The sequence below is a fragment of the Ceraceosorus guamensis genome, assembly GCF_003144195.1.
Source record: "Ceraceosorus guamensis strain MCA 4658 unplaced genomic scaffold IE81scaffold_23, whole genome shotgun sequence".
NCBI classification, from domain to species: Eukaryota; Fungi; Basidiomycota; class Exobasidiomycetes; order Ceraceosorales; family Ceraceosoraceae; genus Ceraceosorus; species Ceraceosorus guamensis.
The window spans coordinates 214,268-229,950 of NW_020290018.1; the positions used below are offsets into that span (position 1 = coordinate 214,268).

Sequence of the window (15,683 nt, forward strand, 5' to 3'; positions counted from 1 at the left end):
GAGCCAAGCCGCTTTGAGTCAAATGGTCTTGAGCTTCATGACCGCTCTGTACGCCCAAACACGTGACCACTGGATGGCAGCCTCTCGCAGACTGCGATCGCGATTCACACGCGCGGTTGCTCGAGCCACGCCACAGCAGCAGCTAGCCTGGGCCGCCGTCATCAGTTGCCCGCATGCCAGGGAACAGCAGCAGGCAGGACACCGTGCAGTCGCGAGCCGGAAGGTGCGCCTGTCGTGCGTGACGACGTCTGCCTCGTTCTGAACATCACCTTCACTTCGCACTCATCAGACTTGATACCCGAGCACGCATTCACTTAGCACGGCTTGCGCGATCAACAAAGCGCAAGAAGGTCTCCACTCGACTGTTCGGGTAAGCGACTGTACTGCTCCGACCTTTGGCATCCCAGACGCACTTTTGCCGCCTGCATCACAGCAGGCCAAGGTCAAGTCACAAGTCTGAGTCGGCTTCTTAATTACGATCGATACTGGTGCGAGCTTTACCCCCGCCCGCTGGCATCATACTCCCACCCGCCCACAATGTCCGCTGCAGAAGTCACAAAGGACACAAAGTGAGCGTGCGACCGTATTCACTACGTTCACAGCGTCACTGATGAGCTAAGTGCCTGACATCTCTTCCACCACCGCCACTCAGGCTCTCTGACCTCACAGATGCCCAGAGAGCAGAGCTTGGACAGAGAGCCAAGGAAGAAAGCTTCTCGGGTCAGGCTCTTCTGGGACCCCAAGAGACTTTGGACGGATTAGAGGAGGAGTACAGGAAGGGGAACTATGCGGAGTTTGCCGATAAGGTCAAGTGGTTGAGAGAGAAGGGAGACTTCATTGGTGAGTTGAGGGGAGATTTTGATGCGAATTTGTCGGCATTGTAGGGGCATCTCGACTCGCTTATAAGCTTGGAAGTAGCTTATGCAATGCTGCGGTGCCGGCGGTGGGCATTTGGTACCGTCATTGAACTCTCAATGCTGCCGGCCAGAGCGAGTGTCGGGAAGATCAGCACTCCAGCTAATACAAGACACTCTACTCGCTTCCATCAGGTATGCGCAGGGTGCGCGGTGATGGTGAGTGCCGTACAGCTCTGCAGCGCGGGCTGGTCCAGCATTGATAGGCTCCTCTACTCGCCACCTGATGTGAACAGGCAATTGCTTCTACGCTGCTTTCGCTTTCGCCGTGGTGCAGAAGCTGCTGCATTTCAACGACAGGCCGATGCACCATTTCATGGTGAAGCACTTGGAAGGGACATTGGCGTGAGCATTGTCTCCACTTGCTGGTGGCATTGCTGCTCTGGTGTTATTCATAATGCTGAACGCGACGCACGCCCCTTTCTCCGCAGCCTTCTCAAGAAGACAGGCTTCGACGAATCAATCTAGTATGTGTCAGGCTTGCGCATACATCGATAGGTGCGAAGTAGCATACAGTTTACCGATCGCTTGCCCTTTACGTGCAGCCTCGAGTTCTGGGAGCCATTCAAGAAGCTGTTGAATCGGATGCACAGCACCGATCCGGAAGTCGTAGAGCTCAATGATCAACGCTTGCAACAAGCTTTCAACGATGCGTACATTGTAAACTCAATTGTTGCCTACTTGCGGCTGGTGACAAGCGCATACCTAAAGGTGAGTCCGAGATGGATTCTGCTTCTCCCGCTCTCACGTTGACGGCGATGGGCGAGTCTCGATCTTCGATTGCAGGACAACGCGGAGGACTTCACACCTTTCCTCTTCACTCTAGAGGACGAGTTTGGGGGTAAAGCCCCAACGCTTGATGACTTTTGCGCCAATCAGGTCGAGGCTATTGGCAAGGAAGCGGATCACGTCCAGATCGCGGCGCTTAGCAGCTGCTTGAAGGTGTCGCTCCACGTCGCCTACTTGACAGCTTCAGGTGCCCCCCCGGAGACCCCAGCTTTGGAGAAGAAGATGGGAGAGGCATTTGCCGGCGGCGTGGCGGTACCCGGAGAGGCGGCTGCGATCAAGAGGGAAGCTGCGAACGATCCGCATCGCGTGGACCTGGTTGAGTTTGAGGTACCCTCGACGATTGGCGTCGGCATGGACATTGTGAGTAGCGCTTCTCGCAGCACTGTCAGCATGTATTCATGCGCACTCAGCATCTCTTGCCGCTGCGATCACAGGGTACGCTTCTCTTCCGTCCCGGCCATTACGACTTGCTCGTACGTGCAGCACCCCAAGCATCTCCTGATATCAGCATTCCTCGCGCATAGATGCGTTCAGATGCATCGCACACATACAAGAAGAGCTCGCATTGTCGACCTACTTGCCACCTCCCAATCTTGTCTTGTCCAAATAATGAGTCGTCTTGAATTAGGGTGTTGCAGTGGCAAACACTTTGCATCACGCTAGGATAGCGTCTCGTCTGCGGGAGCGCACCCGGGCTGAAGTTAAGTCAAGTCAGCCACAAGTCATCAGACGTGGCAAGTGCATGATCCCGCTCATCCCACATCGTCGTCATTCTATGGTACACGCAACGAGAGCTGAGCGATTGAGTGGCCGTGCTGAGGTGTGGCGCCATATGCCCCAAGACCAGACCTATTTATTGTAGGGACACCTTTCGTGCGCCTCTGAAGGAAAGCCTAGGTAGGGGCCACAATTACACATCGCTGCGCATGCATTCTACCCTGAAATCGGACTTATGCTGCGACCTGAACTCTCAGGTCCAGACCGCGATCGAATCGTGAATGTTGACAGTTCGGAAGACAGCCCGGCCACGAAAGCGTGGGTGGTGAGCGCGCATCAGCATGAGCGGGAGAAGCCGCGCGTGCGCACGGTCTGGGATGCACGAGAGGTCAATAAGTCGTGAGTTGATCTGCGCTGCAGCTGATTGCGTGTGTAAGTCAAGAGTCACGAGTGCGATATGCGGCTGATGCGTTGTTGGGCTCGCGGAGCGCTCTGTGCGTGCGCTCTCATCGGCTAGCTCACGCTCTACACTTGTGACTCTACTGTCACACTGGACTGTCGCACTCGCTTTCAGTTGAGCTTTGCCGCATCCACTTCAGCTCAACTGGCGCACAAATCCTCGGCCCACAAAAAGTGTCGTGCCGAGTCGCTGCTGGTTCTTGCGCTCAGCTGCTTCCCTGCCGAATGGCCTTGGGGCTACCCTAGGATCTCTAACAGTCTGTGATCGCTGGTCAGAAAGGCTGCCGAAGCGAATCTCCTTGTGCAGCACACGCTAAAGGGGCCCACCCGAGGCCAATTCCGGCACTCGATCAGTGCCTTGCTGCGCAAAGTCGTCGACCAGGGGGGGGGGGCAAGTGACGTTGCCGCACCCAACACGGCCAGCCGCACCTCAAACACTTACGGTCACCAGTGTCGCCGAAGCGATTCAGCTCACGCTATGGATGACTCCGTCAAGGTCCTCAATGAGGCGCTGTCCTCTGTCAAGGTGCAGCTTGTGCAGATGAAGAGGTGCCTCGACTCGGAGCTTCTCATGGACGCTCTCAAAGCTGCGTCTACCATGCTCTCCGAGCTCAGGACTTCCTCCCTGTCGCCCAAGAACTACTACGAGCTTTGTAAGTGCTGCGTGGCTCTTTGCATTGAAGCAGTGGTGCATGAAGCTGGGCGTGGATTCAAGCTAGAGTGACTTTGCAGGCGTTGAGAGGTCCCACTCCCTTTTCCCCCCCCCAGACATGGCCGTGTTTGATGCTTTGCGCCACCTCTCCATCTATCTGTACGATGCGCACACCACCAGCAAGCATCACCTCGCCGATCTGTACGAATTGGTGCAATACTGCGGCAACATTGTTCCAAGAGTGAGTTGACTAGTCTCGTCAGCCGAGCCGTCAGCCCCATCCCCTTGCTCAATAGATGCAAACGCCGCTCCGACTCCAAACCTTGCGCGGGCAGCTTTACTTGATGATCACGGTAGGCAGCGTCTACATGTCTGTGCCCGATGCTCCCATCAAGGAGATCATGAAAGACATCATGGAGATGAGCAGAGGCGTGCAGCACCCCACTCGCGGCCTCTTCCTGCGCCACTACATGAGCGGAGCGACGAGAGACTATTTGCCAGTAGGGAGTGATATGGGGTACGTGCAGCTGGGGTCTGCTACATGCTCTTTGGGCAAGAAGGCTGTACTGATGTGCTCTCCTCGATCGTTGCGCGCATCAACAGATCTGGCGGCAACTTGCAGGACTCCATCGGCTTTGTCTTGACCAACTTCATTGAGATGAACAAGCTATGGGTGCGCTTGCAGCATCAGGGACACTCGAGAGATAGGGAGAAGAGGGAGATGGAGCGAAAAGAGCTGCGCATTCTTGTTGGCACCAACTTGGTCAGGCTTAGTCAATTGGACGGCGTGGATCTGGAGATGTACAGGCGAATCATCTTGCCATCGATCTTGGAGCAAGTTGTCAATTGTAAAGACGTCATCGCGCAAGAGTACCTCATGGAAGTCGTCATTCAAGTCTTCCCTGACGAATTCCACTTGCGAACCCTTGGTCCATTCCTCTCCGCCTGCGCTCAGCTGCACCCAAAGGTCAACATCAAGCAGATTGTCATCTCATTGATTGATCGGCTTGCTGCATATGCAGCCAGAGAGGCCGAAAACGATAGTCCTGAGGAGATACGCAGGCAAGAGGAGGAGGCCGGGCGTCGATTAGCGGAGAAGACCCGAGAGATGCGCTTGACCGGTCAGTCTGCAGGGCCCAGTAGCGTCTGGGACGAAGTCAAGGCGGAAGGAGAGGTCAGGTCGGGCGCCCCTGCAAGCGCAGCTCAGCAGGAACTACTGGACGGGCCTCACACAGAGGCTCGCTCCGCTGCCCAGCCGCCGGTTGCACCCGTTGCGGATGCTCCTCCTGTGGAACCGTCTGGCTTTGCAGTCGACCCCAACGATGCCGCTGCTCCAAACGTAGCGACGCACAGCTCGACCGAAGCTCGCTTCTCGTCCGTTCCAGACGAGCTCAACGACAACGCATGGGGAGAGCAGAGAGGAAGCACCGATCCATGGGGCGGTGCTTCAGCGTCGACCTCGGACGACTTGCACTCGAACGAAACAGGACCTAGCACTGATGCGACATCCGAAGACCCCGATGAGAATGGGACCGGAGGGCAGGAGATGCGGTCAGACATGTTCCCGTCAAAGTCCTTGCCAGCGAGCGGAGATGCGCAAGAGGATGACGGTGCGCAGCCGGTGCAAGTCGACGGAGACGCACCGACCGCAAAGGGGAATCAGCCAGTCGAAGGCGCTGAAGCTGCTTCCCGACCGCAAGCAGCCGAGCCCGTGCCATCGGCACCGCCACCGGCACCGCCTCGGAAGTTCCGAGGAATTCCGGAGGATGTCAAATTATTCGAGGTATTTTGGGCCCAAGTGGTGCAGCTTATCAGAGCGAGACCAGATCTGTCCATCATGGACATCACTGCACTGCTCGTCTCTCTTATCAACCTCTCGCTGAGTTGCTATCCGGACCAGCTGGAGTATGTAGACCAGGTTCTCGGCTTCGCAAGAGAGAAAGTGGCTGAAGCCGAACAGACTGCTGAGCTCCACTCGCAAACAACGATGGGTAACCTCAATGCTTTGTTGCTTTCGCCCATCAATTCGTACCTCACAGTGTTGACGCTCTTGGCACTGCCGAATTACAAGGCGCTTCTCCTGGCGCAGCCATACTCCACTCGCAAGAGCATCGCGCACGCTGTCGTCAACAGCGTCTTGAGAAATGAGACTGTCATGTCCACTCCAGAGGACGTTGATGGAGTTCTAGACTTGTGCAGCATCCTCGTTCTGGACCAACGAGATGGGACAGCTCACCATGCTCAGCACGCTGCATATGCACAGGGTGGCAACCCGTACGCCGCTCAGCATCTGCATAGTCAGGACCCTCGCTATAATGGGCATCACCAAGGCGGGACTCCTTTGTATGGAGGAGGCATGGGCAGAGCCATGAATTCCAGGCATCATATGGCTCAGTACGACCTGGAAGAGATGGCGGAAGAGCAAGGCTGGCTAGCCAGGATGGTCCACCTGTTCAGGTCCGACGATCTTGAAACACAGTTCAGCTTGCTACAAACGGCCAGGAAGCACTTTATCGCCGGCGGCGAGCGCATCAGGTATACTCTGCCGCCGCTCAGCGTCTCTGCGATGAAGCTGGCGAGGCGATACAAGTTGCGAGAAGAGATTGTGAGCACCTGCTACTGTGTACTTAGCCAACGGCCTGCAAATTGACTCACCGATGAATCCTCTCCTCTCCTTCCCTGCACAGGAGGAAGACTGGGAGAGCAAGATGCTCACCTTGTACAAATTTGTCCACCAGATCATCTCCACGCTCTACAACAAGGTGGAGTCCTCGGACTCCTGCCTTCGCTTGTTCTTGCTCGCTGCACAATCAGCCGACGAGACTGAGTTCGAAGAGCTCAGCTACGAGTTCTACGTGCAAGCTTTTACCATCTACGAGGAATCGATCTCGGAAAGCAGAGCGCAACTGCAAGCGATCGGACTTGTCATATCCACCTTGCAGACAGCACGAGTCTTCTCGACAGACAACTACGACACCTTGATCACCAAAGCTACGCTGCATGGAGCCAAGCTGCTCAAAAAGCCTCATCAAGCTGCAGCAGTGCTGATGGCCAGCCACTTGTGGTGGCAGGTCGAAGTAGCAGGCAGACCAAGCACCGAGGAAAAGGTGAGTAACGGGCGTCCCGTCACGCCGAGACGTCGCTGATCTGACGACGGCCTTACATTGATGCATTTCTTGTTCAGCCTTTGCTGAGGGATGGCAAGCGCGTTTTGGAGTGCTTGCAAAAGGCGCTTAGGATCGCAAACAGCTGTGTGGATGAGCGCAGCACAGTGGAAATTTTCTGCAGCGCTTTGGACCAATATCTCTATTACGTGAGTGTCGCGGATTTGTGAGCTGGCGCACGCGCAAGGTGCTCATCGCTCGCCATTTCCCAGTTCGAGAGGCAAGTCGAGGCCATCACTCCAAAGTACATCAACTCTCTTGTGGAGCTCATCTCGAACGGATTGGAGTCTCTAGCGCGGGAGGACTTGCATCCCACCTCCTCAGCCACTGGTTTCATCGAAGGCGTGTCGGGCCCAGAAGCATGCCATCGACATTTCCGAGCGCAGCTCGTTCACATCAAGACTCGCAAGGAAGCAGCTTTGGCGCTCGTCGGCTCGGCAGACGGGGATGGAAAGAGCCGAGGGCCAGATTGGGGGGCTGTCAGCTTGGCAGCAATCTCTAGCAAGCACCTGCAGTGAAAGGGACTTTATCACCATGCCGAGTAATTCATCATCCACAAACAATTTCAGCACACGAGCTTTGGACGAGGTCGCGCGCGCGCAAGAAAATCAGGCGTGAGACGAGGCGGGTCAATGGGGATCAATGTTACACGTGCGAGTACACAGCACCTCAAGGCAAGAGCTCAAGAGTTGTTGCGGAAAAAGGGGGGGGAAAGAAGCCCTTGTACATCGGTATCGGGAGCAGAGAAGTCCTTTCGAGAGGCGGCTGAAAATACGATGAGGGCTTGACAAGATTACGTATGATCGAGCGTAGAGTTGAGCCAGCCGCTCAAGCGCAAGCAGGGCCTCCCCCCTCTCTTGCACACATTCAGAGAGAGCACAAAGGGTCGGGCTTGGAGCATAGATGCGAGGAGCGAGACTAGATTGAGACGAGCGACGAGAGCAAGGCGAGAAGACGGATCATGACGCGTCGATTCGGGTTTAATCGCTGTCCTCTTCGTAAGCTTGCTGCTTCTTGCTGCCCTTTCCTCCACCGCTCTTCTTCTCCTGCAAATGTGTACGTCACGAGACAAGGACGTCAGGCCAAGTCGCTCAGGACAAAGGCAGCGTCGCGCTACTCACGAAAGCGGCCTTCTCGTTGGCAGCGCGGACTTTGTCGCGCTCGGCCATGTCGAGGTAAGGCTGCGCAGAGCGTGCATGATGGGGGCTGTCAGCTGCATGTCGAGAGCGTGCTGGAAAGAAGCCATAATTCTCACCTTCTTCTGAGCCTCAGACATCTCTTGCCACTTGGCACCAAGCAGCCTGCCAACCTCGCCTGCGATGTTTGTTTGCGACAATGTCAAGAGCGTCAGCAGCGAAGATCACGCAGTAGGGCCAAGCATGCGCTGCGGACGCGTCGGTGAGAGGGCAGCTGCAACAGGACAAGCCTCAAGGTGCTGACCTCATGCGACTACTCTGAGATTGAAGAGCGAACACTCTCCCAGGCTTGCCTCGGCCAGGGGCGTGACATGTGCACGACTTTGAGCCACGCTGACCGCTGTTGACGCTGACCGTGTTTGTCCGTTGCGAGACGGAGGCATGCGTAGCGCTGGCTGGCTGGCCACTGACACGAGCGAGACGCGTCCAAAGACGCGTCAAAGCGCGTCAAAAGTTCGGATCTCATGCTCCTGACTTGTGTCCTGCTGCTCGACGATGCCGACGATCTCAATGACTCGAGATGCCACACCCATGACGGTCTCTGGCGGTGTGGATAACATAGAGGCTGCGACTCACCAAAAGAGGCGTCTGGGTTGGCGGCCTTGATACGCTCACGCCAGTCCTGGGACATGAACATGTATGCGCTGTCAACAGCAAACGATGGTGGGCAAAAAGAGGATCGGGGGTCAGTCTTGTGAACGACGGCGATCAACGCGAAGGAATGGGGATGGTGCGCGACGCGCGCATTCCTGGGTGATGCGGCTCGCCAGCTTGCGAGCGCTGTCACCCAGGAAAGGCGGTGATGCAACGCGCGTGGAGTGTGTGTGTGTATGTGAGCATATACGCACGAAAGTGGGCGCTTAGGGCCTTCCTTCTTGCCGGCCTTTCCCTTCTTGGCGGGAGCAGCGGAGGATGCAGCCTTGGAACTTGCTTTGGGAGCCATGATGTAGAAGCTTGTCGCAGTGTAAAAAGTGATGTTTGATTGTAGTTGATGGTGATGAACGAGCTGAAAGAGGTGAAGGGACAGCTTGTGTAGAAGGTGAGAGTCTGGGTGAGCGCGTGCGTGCGGGCTTGTGATTTGGGTTGGGTGGGTGATTTGGGCGGGCGTGCAAGCTTGAGCGCGTCTAGTCGCTCGCCCTGGGTCAAGCCAGCCCTCTGCCAAATCGAGTTTGGCAGGCGCTGTGCACTGCCTGGGCAGCGCAGGGCAGTCCAAGGCGAACGCGGCGGCTCGCTTTCGCACACGCGCGCGCGCAGCGCAGCACGCGCCGCCCGCGCCTGATGGCCGCCTGACCGTGCGCCTGCAAGCTTGATCACAGTCAAGCAAAGCAGCACGCGTGCTGTGTGTGCGAGCGCTATGTAACTGGGCCATGGCGGCGCGCGCTCTTGGGCCTCACGCGCGCGTATAAACTGTCCACCGCACCGGCCTAGCAGCGCTATACACACCGCACGGTACGCGCTATATACAGCAGCAGCGCTGAAGCGCCCGCTGCTGGGCGGTGCGCTGCTTGCGTGTGCGCCCAGCGCAGTTGCGCGTAGTCGCATGTATACCGCACAGCAGTCGCGGTGCATGGGGTGCTTGCTATAGCTGCGTCACCGCTATATGCGTATACCGTACCGTCGACGGGCTGGCGCCTGGCGTGTGTGCGGACAGGCCAACTTGCGCGCGCGCCAGCCAGCCATCCCTGCCTGACCTGCTAGCTGCTGCGTACTGTATAGCTCCCCAGGACAGACCGTGCAGTACGCCTGCGAGTCTGGAGTCCATCAGGTGTATACTGGCAGCACGGCCTCCAGCGTTGTGCGTTTGATTAAGCGTTCGCTCGGTCGCCCGCTTCTAGCTGTTGCAAATGAATCGAGTCGATGCCATACATGCATCAGCTAGCTGTAGCCTGATTGTGATGACCTGCCGCATCACTCGCCTGCCTGCCTGCCAGTCGCTACTCGCGGCAAAGTCGAGCGTGAGACGCGCAAAGACGCGCGCGGCGGGGCCGCACTCGTGACTTCGATCTTTGACAACACAACACGTACGCGGTATGCACTTTGACTCAACTGATGATTCGTGATTCTTGATTATACCGTACCGTGGATGCTGCTGTGTGCACCAAGCTGCGAAGTTCGTCCCCACCAGTCACGAGTTCAGGTACACAGGGCTATGCTCTCCACTGGCGCTGGGCCACGCAGTCAGTCTTCCCAACATCAGATTCCACTCGAGCGCCTTGCACCACTTTTTGAGGATAAATGTGCCAAGCATTTCCTGGTCAAGGGCAAAAGCCCCCACTCAGAAGGTGATTAAGTACTTTGACTCTCTGATTTTTGATTGACTAGCTGGGCCAATTCGTCAACACAGTCGTGAGTGTGAGTGAAGCGCGCAAAGCCGATTGTAGCGCTTGACCGGGCACGGCTCGTACGAGAGCGTGCGGCGCACACGCCAAGTTCGTGCCATTCACGTGATTCGTGATTTGTTCCTTCAGAGCAGGCCGTCTTCATGGCTCTCGTGCTGATGAACCAATCATTCACGATCCTTCTTGAATTCGTGATCGGCGGCAGCTTCTAGATCACTCATCACTCAAACCGCTAAACTGCATGGTGAAAGCGTCTACATGTGCGCACGCACACGGATGGCTGATTCACGATTGCTGAAGTCGAATGTGAAACGGGCGGATGCAGAGGAGATCAGGGCGGACGCGAAGCGATTTCATCTTCAGGAGACCTTTGAACTGATTCGTTCTCCTTCCAGCAAGAAGAACCGAAATTAGCCCTCATGAAGACTACGAGGTGCCTGCTTCGCAATCTAGTCCAGCGCCCCGCGTCAGCTTTGTCTATGACTTCGGGGTCGCACAGGAGCGCATACTCCACCATGACGAGCAAAGGAGACGCTGCAAGTTTGAACTCTCCGATTCCAATCCTGCGCACGCTGGCCGAGCTTCGGGAATGGCGACGTGCGCTATTCGCTCGGGGAGCTACTGTAGGTTTTGTGCCCACAATGGGCGCGCTTCACTCTGGTCATCTGAATCTTGGTGAGCAACAACGGGTCTTTGGCCCTCCTGACGTGTATGCAGGGTTGGACAACTGTTCTTTCATGAGTACTGACGCGCATCGAGCGGCCCTCAGTGCGGGCATCCCTTGCAGAAACGGATGAGACGATCGTCTCGGTCTACGTGAATCCCGCTCAATTTGCTCCTCACGAAGACTTTGGATCGTACCCAAGAACACTGCCGACAGATATCCAAGCTCTCGTGTCCTTGACGACGAGCGCAGACGACGCGTCAACAGCACCGGCCCGATCAAAGCTGGTTTCGGCCATCTTCGCACCCACCACGGATCAATTGTACCCCAACGGCATCGAACGCGACAAGTCGAAGCAGCGTGGAGCTTTTGTGGAAGTCGCTGGTCTGCAAGATCGAATGGAAGGCGCTAGCAGGCCCACTTTTTTTCGAGGAGTAGCCACCGTTGTCACCAAATTGTTCAATGCCGTGCAGGTGAGCTTCGTGCGCGAGTGGATCTAGTGTCACAGACATACACTTAGAGTCTAAGAGCATGCTCCCACCTCTTCTCTGCTGGTCAAGCCTGATCTAGCTTACTTTGGCCAAAAGGACATTCAACAAGCAATCCTGCTTCGACGAATGGTTTCCGATCTGCTATTCCCCCATCCTCCTGGTCCCTCTGCCGTCCGAGTGTTGCCCACGTCGCGAGCGGAAGATGGACTTGCCCTTTCGTCGCGCAACGCCTACCTCACTCCAGCTTCGCGAAAGCACGCGACGGCCTTGCATGATGCGTTGCAAAGAGGTCAGGATGCTTGGGCAGGCGGCTCGCCTCCTGCAAAGGTTCTCGAGACCGCACGCTCGCACGTTGCTCACGCAGCCAGACTTTCGGCGCGGGAAAACGTCCACATTGAGCTTCTATACATTAGCCTGAACGATCCGCATACCCTCGAGACCATTTGGGACTCGCAGGACAGATCACAGCTCAGCGGCGCAATCTTGAGCGGAGCTGCAATGATATCAGAGGGCAAAGATGGACAGAAGACGAGACTGATCGATAACTTATTGCTCGACTTCTCATTGGAATGAATGATTGCAAATGCGCTTGCCGCATGTGACTGCGGTGCAACGTCCATTCATGGTCTTCCTGTCTAATTTGCCTTGCTCCTCGCTCGTTCTGAGGCGTACAGAGATCGAAGTTCCTGGCCCAAGTCCACGCGTCGCTTGACAGGCAAAATGAGAGAGTCAGGTAAGGAAGCGGTCTCAATTCAGGCCCGTCAGCAAGTGACCTGACCCTCGAGTCGAGCTCTGCTCACCTTGCCTTCGATCCAAGCCATCGCCTCACTGTAAGAGTCTACATTGTGCGCATCAGGGCCAGACGGCTGAGGTCAGTGTGGTGTTGGCAGCAGCGCTTAGCTCAGACTCGTCGACGTACCTGGCACGACGTGCTTGCTCGAATTTGCGAGCGAGAAGGTGAATGTGAACTGCGTGGCAGGGGTCAGACGAAGGATGGTCTGAATGTCAGCAGAGTCGTGCAGAAAGAGAAAATGCAGAGATGATGTGTTCGGCGAGCGCACCGTATTGCTCTTTGTGCGAACAGCGGTCTTGAGATCCACGACTTCGGCCAAGACCGTGACAGCTGCCAGACTTTCTTCCAATCCAGCTTGCTCGGGTGGCCGGGCAGAATGCTGAGATTCCGGTGTGTGCGTATACACGACGTTGGAAGACAGGCTCAGCACTGCACCGATAGGCACCGGAGCATGGAACGACAGTGCGTCTAGTGCTAAGAAGGAGACCGGAGCATTGACAAAAGAAGCTGCTGTCATCCACGCCAGTTCGTACGCTGCCCTCATTAGGTAGCCACCAAACACTCTGCGTCGGCACGAGCAGCGGTTTGTGAGTGGGGACTTGCTGAAAATTTGCGTATGTCATCCGAGGCACTCACTTCATGTGGACTGCGAACAGCACCACAAAACGATCCGTCAGTGTGGACATACTGAATGACTGGCTACGTTTTGTCTACTCGCCGTTGCGCTGTTGCGGATGCATGTGCTGAGTCGATGTCAAGGCAGTATTTCTGACGTGCTGAAGGTCAGTGTCATTTTGCACCTTCGAAGCCTGAAGCCATTGCGTGTGAAGCAGAGCGACTTCCTCTCGCGTGGGCGGCACACGGTCCAGCGAAGTCTCGCTAAAGGCGCGCTTTCGCTTCTTGTGATCTTCAAGGAGGTAGACATACCACCAATCAGCGACAGACATGTGGTGGAAATGTTTCTGGCTAGCTGGCTGCTCGATCGCGAAAGGCTGTCTCTCACCTTCTCCCATTTGAAACAACTTCTGCTCCTCTTCCGTCTCGAGCAGTAACGGGGCAATGCGCTGTGATCTGCCAGTCTTGGCATTGCGAGTGGCCATGGTGAATCTGCCAGTCAGGCAAATGGTTTCGGAGCCAGAGTTACCAAGCTCAACAACAGTCACAAGCACCTCCATGGCAGAGGATCCTACGTAGATCACTCCGCCCCGCAGCCTGTAATCTCGATCTGCACGCAGCGGCTGCAACAAGTCCAGCCTGTCGACAGAGGCCGTCACGATAAAGATGGGAATGCGAGACTGCTCGCCTGCTTTTGGTCGACCTTGAAGGACGTGCGTGTAGCTTATGTCTCCTGCGAGATTGTCCAGGTCTTGACGGGATGATGCGAATGGTCGGAATTAGGGCTATCGGGCGCGCCAGAGAGCCAGCAGTTGCGCCTCTTCGTCTCACCTTCGAAGATCTTGCCCAGCCGGATGAGACCAGATGTGGCGATGTACCGCTCTAAAATTTCGGGCTGCAAGCAGGTGTGAGGCAGTCTCAGCGCGGCCTCCCCGTTGGCAGATCGAAAGGCACGCTGGTATACTCGCCTGACTGGCAAACGGCAAGCTCAACTCCACTAAGGATTCGTGCATACGCTTCGGTCGCAGCAGGCGCTCTTCGGTCGCATCGTCGATGTCAGACAGCATTTCCGTATCAGACCGCTCGCTTGAAGATCCCGACGTAGCAGCTTCTGCCCGGGCTTGGGCTTCTTCGGCCCAGCTGCGCGTCATCAGACGAGCTGTTGCACGGAAGTGTTGGCCACAGCAATTAGCAGGCGCAGCGGTCATTAAAAACTGCAAGCGGTCAACGTATGTCTTCCACTCGACGCACTTGGCATCCGCGGCTTGGCGGGAGTTGGGTTGCGCTGCCGAATGGTCGCGGCCAGCTTCAACATGAGCCTGACATTTTCCGTCTCCTGAGCAGGTGAAGCTTGCTGCGTGATGTGGCGATGAGACCGGATCGGTGCTGAAGCTCGCTGATCGCTTCTGACGAGCCGTTTGATCGGTTGCAGCTGAAACGTTATCGCCCTTGGACGAGTGGTGCCCCACATCATCACATGAAATGATTTCTTCTCGAGAATGAGAGCGCAAACGTGAACGCAGAAGCTTGTCTTCCGGCTAGATCCTTTGCCACGGATGACGCCCTCCGCATATAGCCTCCCTCGATGGTTGGCTGTGCCTATACGCCTCCTGATCTCATACACTTGACGACTTCAGGGATCTCAAAGCTTGCTAATCCATCGCACAAGGTCAATGGAGTCGAGAGCAAAGACCTTTCTTGTATGTTTGCATGCAAGCTGAACATAGTCGTGAGTTCTCGAGTATATAAAAAGCACGCGTGCTGTGCGTGACGCGAGGACGTGCATCGGCGAGCATCGGCCGACCAAGCATTGCGCGTCTCTCTCCTCTCGACGACCATCGTCGCACCCGCCGTGCCCTCCGCTATTCACGCGATTTTGCGGTTGACCATAAGTCTTGGGTATACTTTCGGGTGACAGTATTATTCCCAGACGCGCTCGGGCAGTCCTGACGTCCACTTTGATTTTCAAAGTTATTCCAATGCACATTCTTGACTGTAGTCTCGAACACGAATCACACGTCCTCCCCATGTCCAGCAAATCGAGCTTGGAGATGCCCACCGCTCCACCCATGTCGCTTGTGCCCCACCCATCAGCCTGGAGCTCATTTTCGAGGGACTCGCGCATCACGCCATCGCAACGCTGTATTTGGGGCTCAAATCTAGCAGCTCAAGTCTTGAGTCCTACGCAGTCCTACTCAAGGTTCTCGTGACGGGTGGCCACCTAATCGCTGCTCCTCACGGTGAGACGCCAGCCGTCAATTTGTTGATTCAAGGTTCACGACCGAGTCGAAGTGAAGACCGCAGTCACGTGAGCCGCGAGATCTAACGGCCGTTGCATGGCAGCCGCGATGCAGGCACGCGCGCATGAAGCTGCTGCCGTTCAAATCGCGAAAAGCGAGATCTCATCTCAGGAGTATGTGTGCGCGATCACTTGATTTGATTCGCGTTGCACGATGCGCACACATCCTGTTTGCGCGCGTCATGGGATCAATTCATGTGATAGACGCCATGGTTCATTCGTGATTCGCTCATTGATGACAGACGGGCTGCCATACAAAAGTCGCCTCATGCATGTATAGCAGCAGAAGCCACCGTCAAGTCTTGATCGAGTGAGCGAGCGCACATACGGCATATATGCACTCATCACTGCATGTGGATGCGGAGTGATCGTGCAGCAGACAGCATGACGCTCGGCCAGCAAAATCAGGGTCCACGCGCAGAGCAAGCAGCTACGATCGCTCATCTTGCAGCAGCAGACAGGGTACGGACGGACTTACGATGAGGCAAGCCAATTTGATGCACGCACGCTTGCTGCTGGTATGCGACGCTGCTCGAGATGACGCTACGGTTTGGATGATGGTGCTCCTCGTATACGGTATACTGTACGTGC

General features: G+C 56.1%; 6 protein-coding genes across 6 annotated transcripts; 3 read left to right on the forward strand and 3 right to left on the reverse strand.

Moving 5' to 3' along the window:
- Nucleotides 1-262: 262 nt before the first annotated feature.
- IE81DRAFT_322815 (cysteine proteinase) lies at nucleotides 263-2,720 on the forward strand. Its single transcript, XM_025513752.1, has 8 exons — nucleotides 263-569; nucleotides 653-840; nucleotides 1,050-1,073; nucleotides 1,151-1,259; nucleotides 1,346-1,381; nucleotides 1,460-1,625; nucleotides 1,701-2,063; nucleotides 2,138-2,720. The coding sequence occupies exons 1-8, from the start codon at nucleotides 538-540 to the stop codon at nucleotides 2,225-2,227; spliced, it is 1,008 nt and encodes a 335-aa protein (XP_025370256.1). The 5' UTR covers nucleotides 263-537; the 3' UTR covers nucleotides 2,228-2,720.
- Nucleotides 2,721-3,122: 402 nt separating this feature from the next.
- Nucleotides 3,123-7,435, forward strand: IE81DRAFT_104383 (vacuolar protein sorting-associated protein 35). Its single transcript, XM_025510030.1, has 7 exons — nucleotides 3,123-3,532; nucleotides 3,648-3,772; nucleotides 3,867-4,048; nucleotides 4,135-6,136; nucleotides 6,219-6,638; nucleotides 6,716-6,844; nucleotides 6,908-7,435. The coding sequence occupies exons 1-7, from the start codon at nucleotides 3,358-3,360 to the stop codon at nucleotides 7,211-7,213; spliced, it is 3,339 nt and encodes a 1,112-aa protein (XP_025370257.1). The 5' UTR covers nucleotides 3,123-3,357; the 3' UTR covers nucleotides 7,214-7,435.
- On the reverse strand, nucleotides 7,276-8,886 carry IE81DRAFT_322817 (hypothetical protein). Its single transcript, XM_025513753.1, has 5 exons — nucleotides 8,740-8,886; nucleotides 8,468-8,535; nucleotides 7,951-8,009; nucleotides 7,817-7,876; nucleotides 7,276-7,741 (listed from the first exon to the last, which is right to left on the reverse strand). Exons 1-5 carry the CDS (start codon nucleotides 8,832-8,834, stop codon nucleotides 7,676-7,678), a joined length of 348 nt encoding a protein of 115 aa, XP_025370258.1. The 5' UTR covers nucleotides 8,835-8,886; the 3' UTR covers nucleotides 7,276-7,675.
- Nucleotides 8,887-10,404: 1,518 nt separating this feature from the next.
- IE81DRAFT_301166 (pantoate-beta-alanine ligase) lies at nucleotides 10,405-11,979 on the forward strand. Its single transcript, XM_025512230.1, has 3 exons — nucleotides 10,405-10,905; nucleotides 11,000-11,367; nucleotides 11,455-11,979. The coding sequence occupies exons 1-3, from the start codon at nucleotides 10,650-10,652 to the stop codon at nucleotides 11,956-11,958; spliced, it is 1,128 nt and encodes a 375-aa protein (XP_025370259.1). The 5' UTR covers nucleotides 10,405-10,649; the 3' UTR covers nucleotides 11,959-11,979.
- Nucleotides 11,740-14,492, reverse strand: IE81DRAFT_322819 (Thioesterase/thiol ester dehydrase-isomerase). The gene is made up of 10 exons (XM_025513754.1): nucleotides 14,045-14,492; nucleotides 13,762-13,952; nucleotides 13,625-13,688; nucleotides 13,182-13,544; nucleotides 12,897-13,085; nucleotides 12,815-12,824; nucleotides 12,447-12,741; nucleotides 12,305-12,353; nucleotides 12,186-12,223; nucleotides 11,740-12,092 (listed from the first exon to the last, which is right to left on the reverse strand). The coding sequence occupies exons 1-10, from the start codon at nucleotides 14,265-14,267 to the stop codon at nucleotides 12,021-12,023; spliced, it is 1,494 nt and encodes a 497-aa protein (XP_025370260.1). The 5' UTR covers nucleotides 14,268-14,492; the 3' UTR covers nucleotides 11,740-12,020.
- A 761-nt stretch (nucleotides 14,493-15,253) lies between these two features.
- On the reverse strand, nucleotides 15,254-15,627 carry IE81DRAFT_322820 (hypothetical protein). The gene has a single exon (XM_025513755.1). It carries the CDS (start codon nucleotides 15,534-15,536, stop codon nucleotides 15,273-15,275), a length of 264 nt encoding a protein of 87 aa, XP_025370261.1. The 5' UTR covers nucleotides 15,537-15,627; the 3' UTR covers nucleotides 15,254-15,272.
- Nucleotides 15,628-15,683: the final 56 nt, after the last annotated feature.

Coding starts and splice junctions, on each gene's coding strand:
- IE81DRAFT_322819 (XM_025513754.1), bottom strand. CDS start 14,267: ATGATGTGGGGCACCACTCGTCCAAGGGCGATAACGTTTCAGCTGCAA. Junction 13,953..14,044: donor CGCCAAGCCGCGGATGCCAA/GTGCGTCGAGTG, acceptor TCCGTGCAACAG/CTCGTCTGATGACGCGCAGC. Junction 13,545..13,624: donor GCTGGGCAAGATCTTCGAAG/GTGAGACGAAGA, acceptor CATCCCGTCAAG/ACCTGGACAATCTCGCAGGA.
- IE81DRAFT_322815 (XM_025513752.1), top strand. CDS start 538: ATGTCCGCTGCAGAAGTCACAAAGGACACAAA. Junction 1,074..1,150: donor GCGCAGGGTGCGCGGTGATG/GTGAGTGCCGTA, acceptor TGATGTGAACAG/GCAATTGCTTCTACGCTGCT. Junction 1,626..1,700: donor TGACAAGCGCATACCTAAAG/GTGAGTCCGAGA, acceptor CTTCGATTGCAG/GACAACGCGGAGGACTTCAC.
- IE81DRAFT_322817 (XM_025513753.1), bottom strand. CDS start 8,834: ATGGCTCCCAAAGCAAGTTCCAAGGCTGCATCCTCCGCTGCTCCCGCC. Junction 8,536..8,739: donor GGCCCTAAGCGCCCACTTTC/GTGCGTATATGC, acceptor TGCTGTTGACAG/CGCATACATGTTCATGTCCC. Junction 8,010..8,467: donor CAACCCAGACGCCTCTTTTG/GTGAGTCGCAGC, acceptor CAAACATCGCAG/GCGAGGTTGGCAGGCTGCTT.
- IE81DRAFT_322820 (XM_025513755.1), bottom strand. CDS start 15,536: ATGAGCGATCGTAGCTGCTTGCTCTGCGCGTGGACCCTGATTTTGCTG.
- IE81DRAFT_301166 (XM_025512230.1), top strand. CDS start 10,650: ATGAAGACTACGAGGTGCCTGCTTCGCAATCTAGTCCAGCGCCCCGCG. Junction 10,906..10,999: donor CTCTGGTCATCTGAATCTTG/GTGAGCAACAAC, acceptor AGCGGCCCTCAG/TGCGGGCATCCCTTGCAGAA. Junction 11,368..11,454: donor AATTGTTCAATGCCGTGCAG/GTGAGCTTCGTG, acceptor CTGCTGGTCAAG/CCTGATCTAGCTTACTTTGG.
- IE81DRAFT_104383 (XM_025510030.1), top strand. CDS start 3,358: ATGGATGACTCCGTCAAGGTCCTCAATGAGGCGCTGTCCTCTGTCAAG. Junction 3,773..3,866: donor GCGGCAACATTGTTCCAAGA/GTGAGTTGACTA, acceptor TTGCGCGGGCAG/CTTTACTTGATGATCACGGT. Junction 4,049..4,134: donor CCAGTAGGGAGTGATATGGG/GTACGTGCAGCT, acceptor GCGCATCAACAG/ATCTGGCGGCAACTTGCAGG.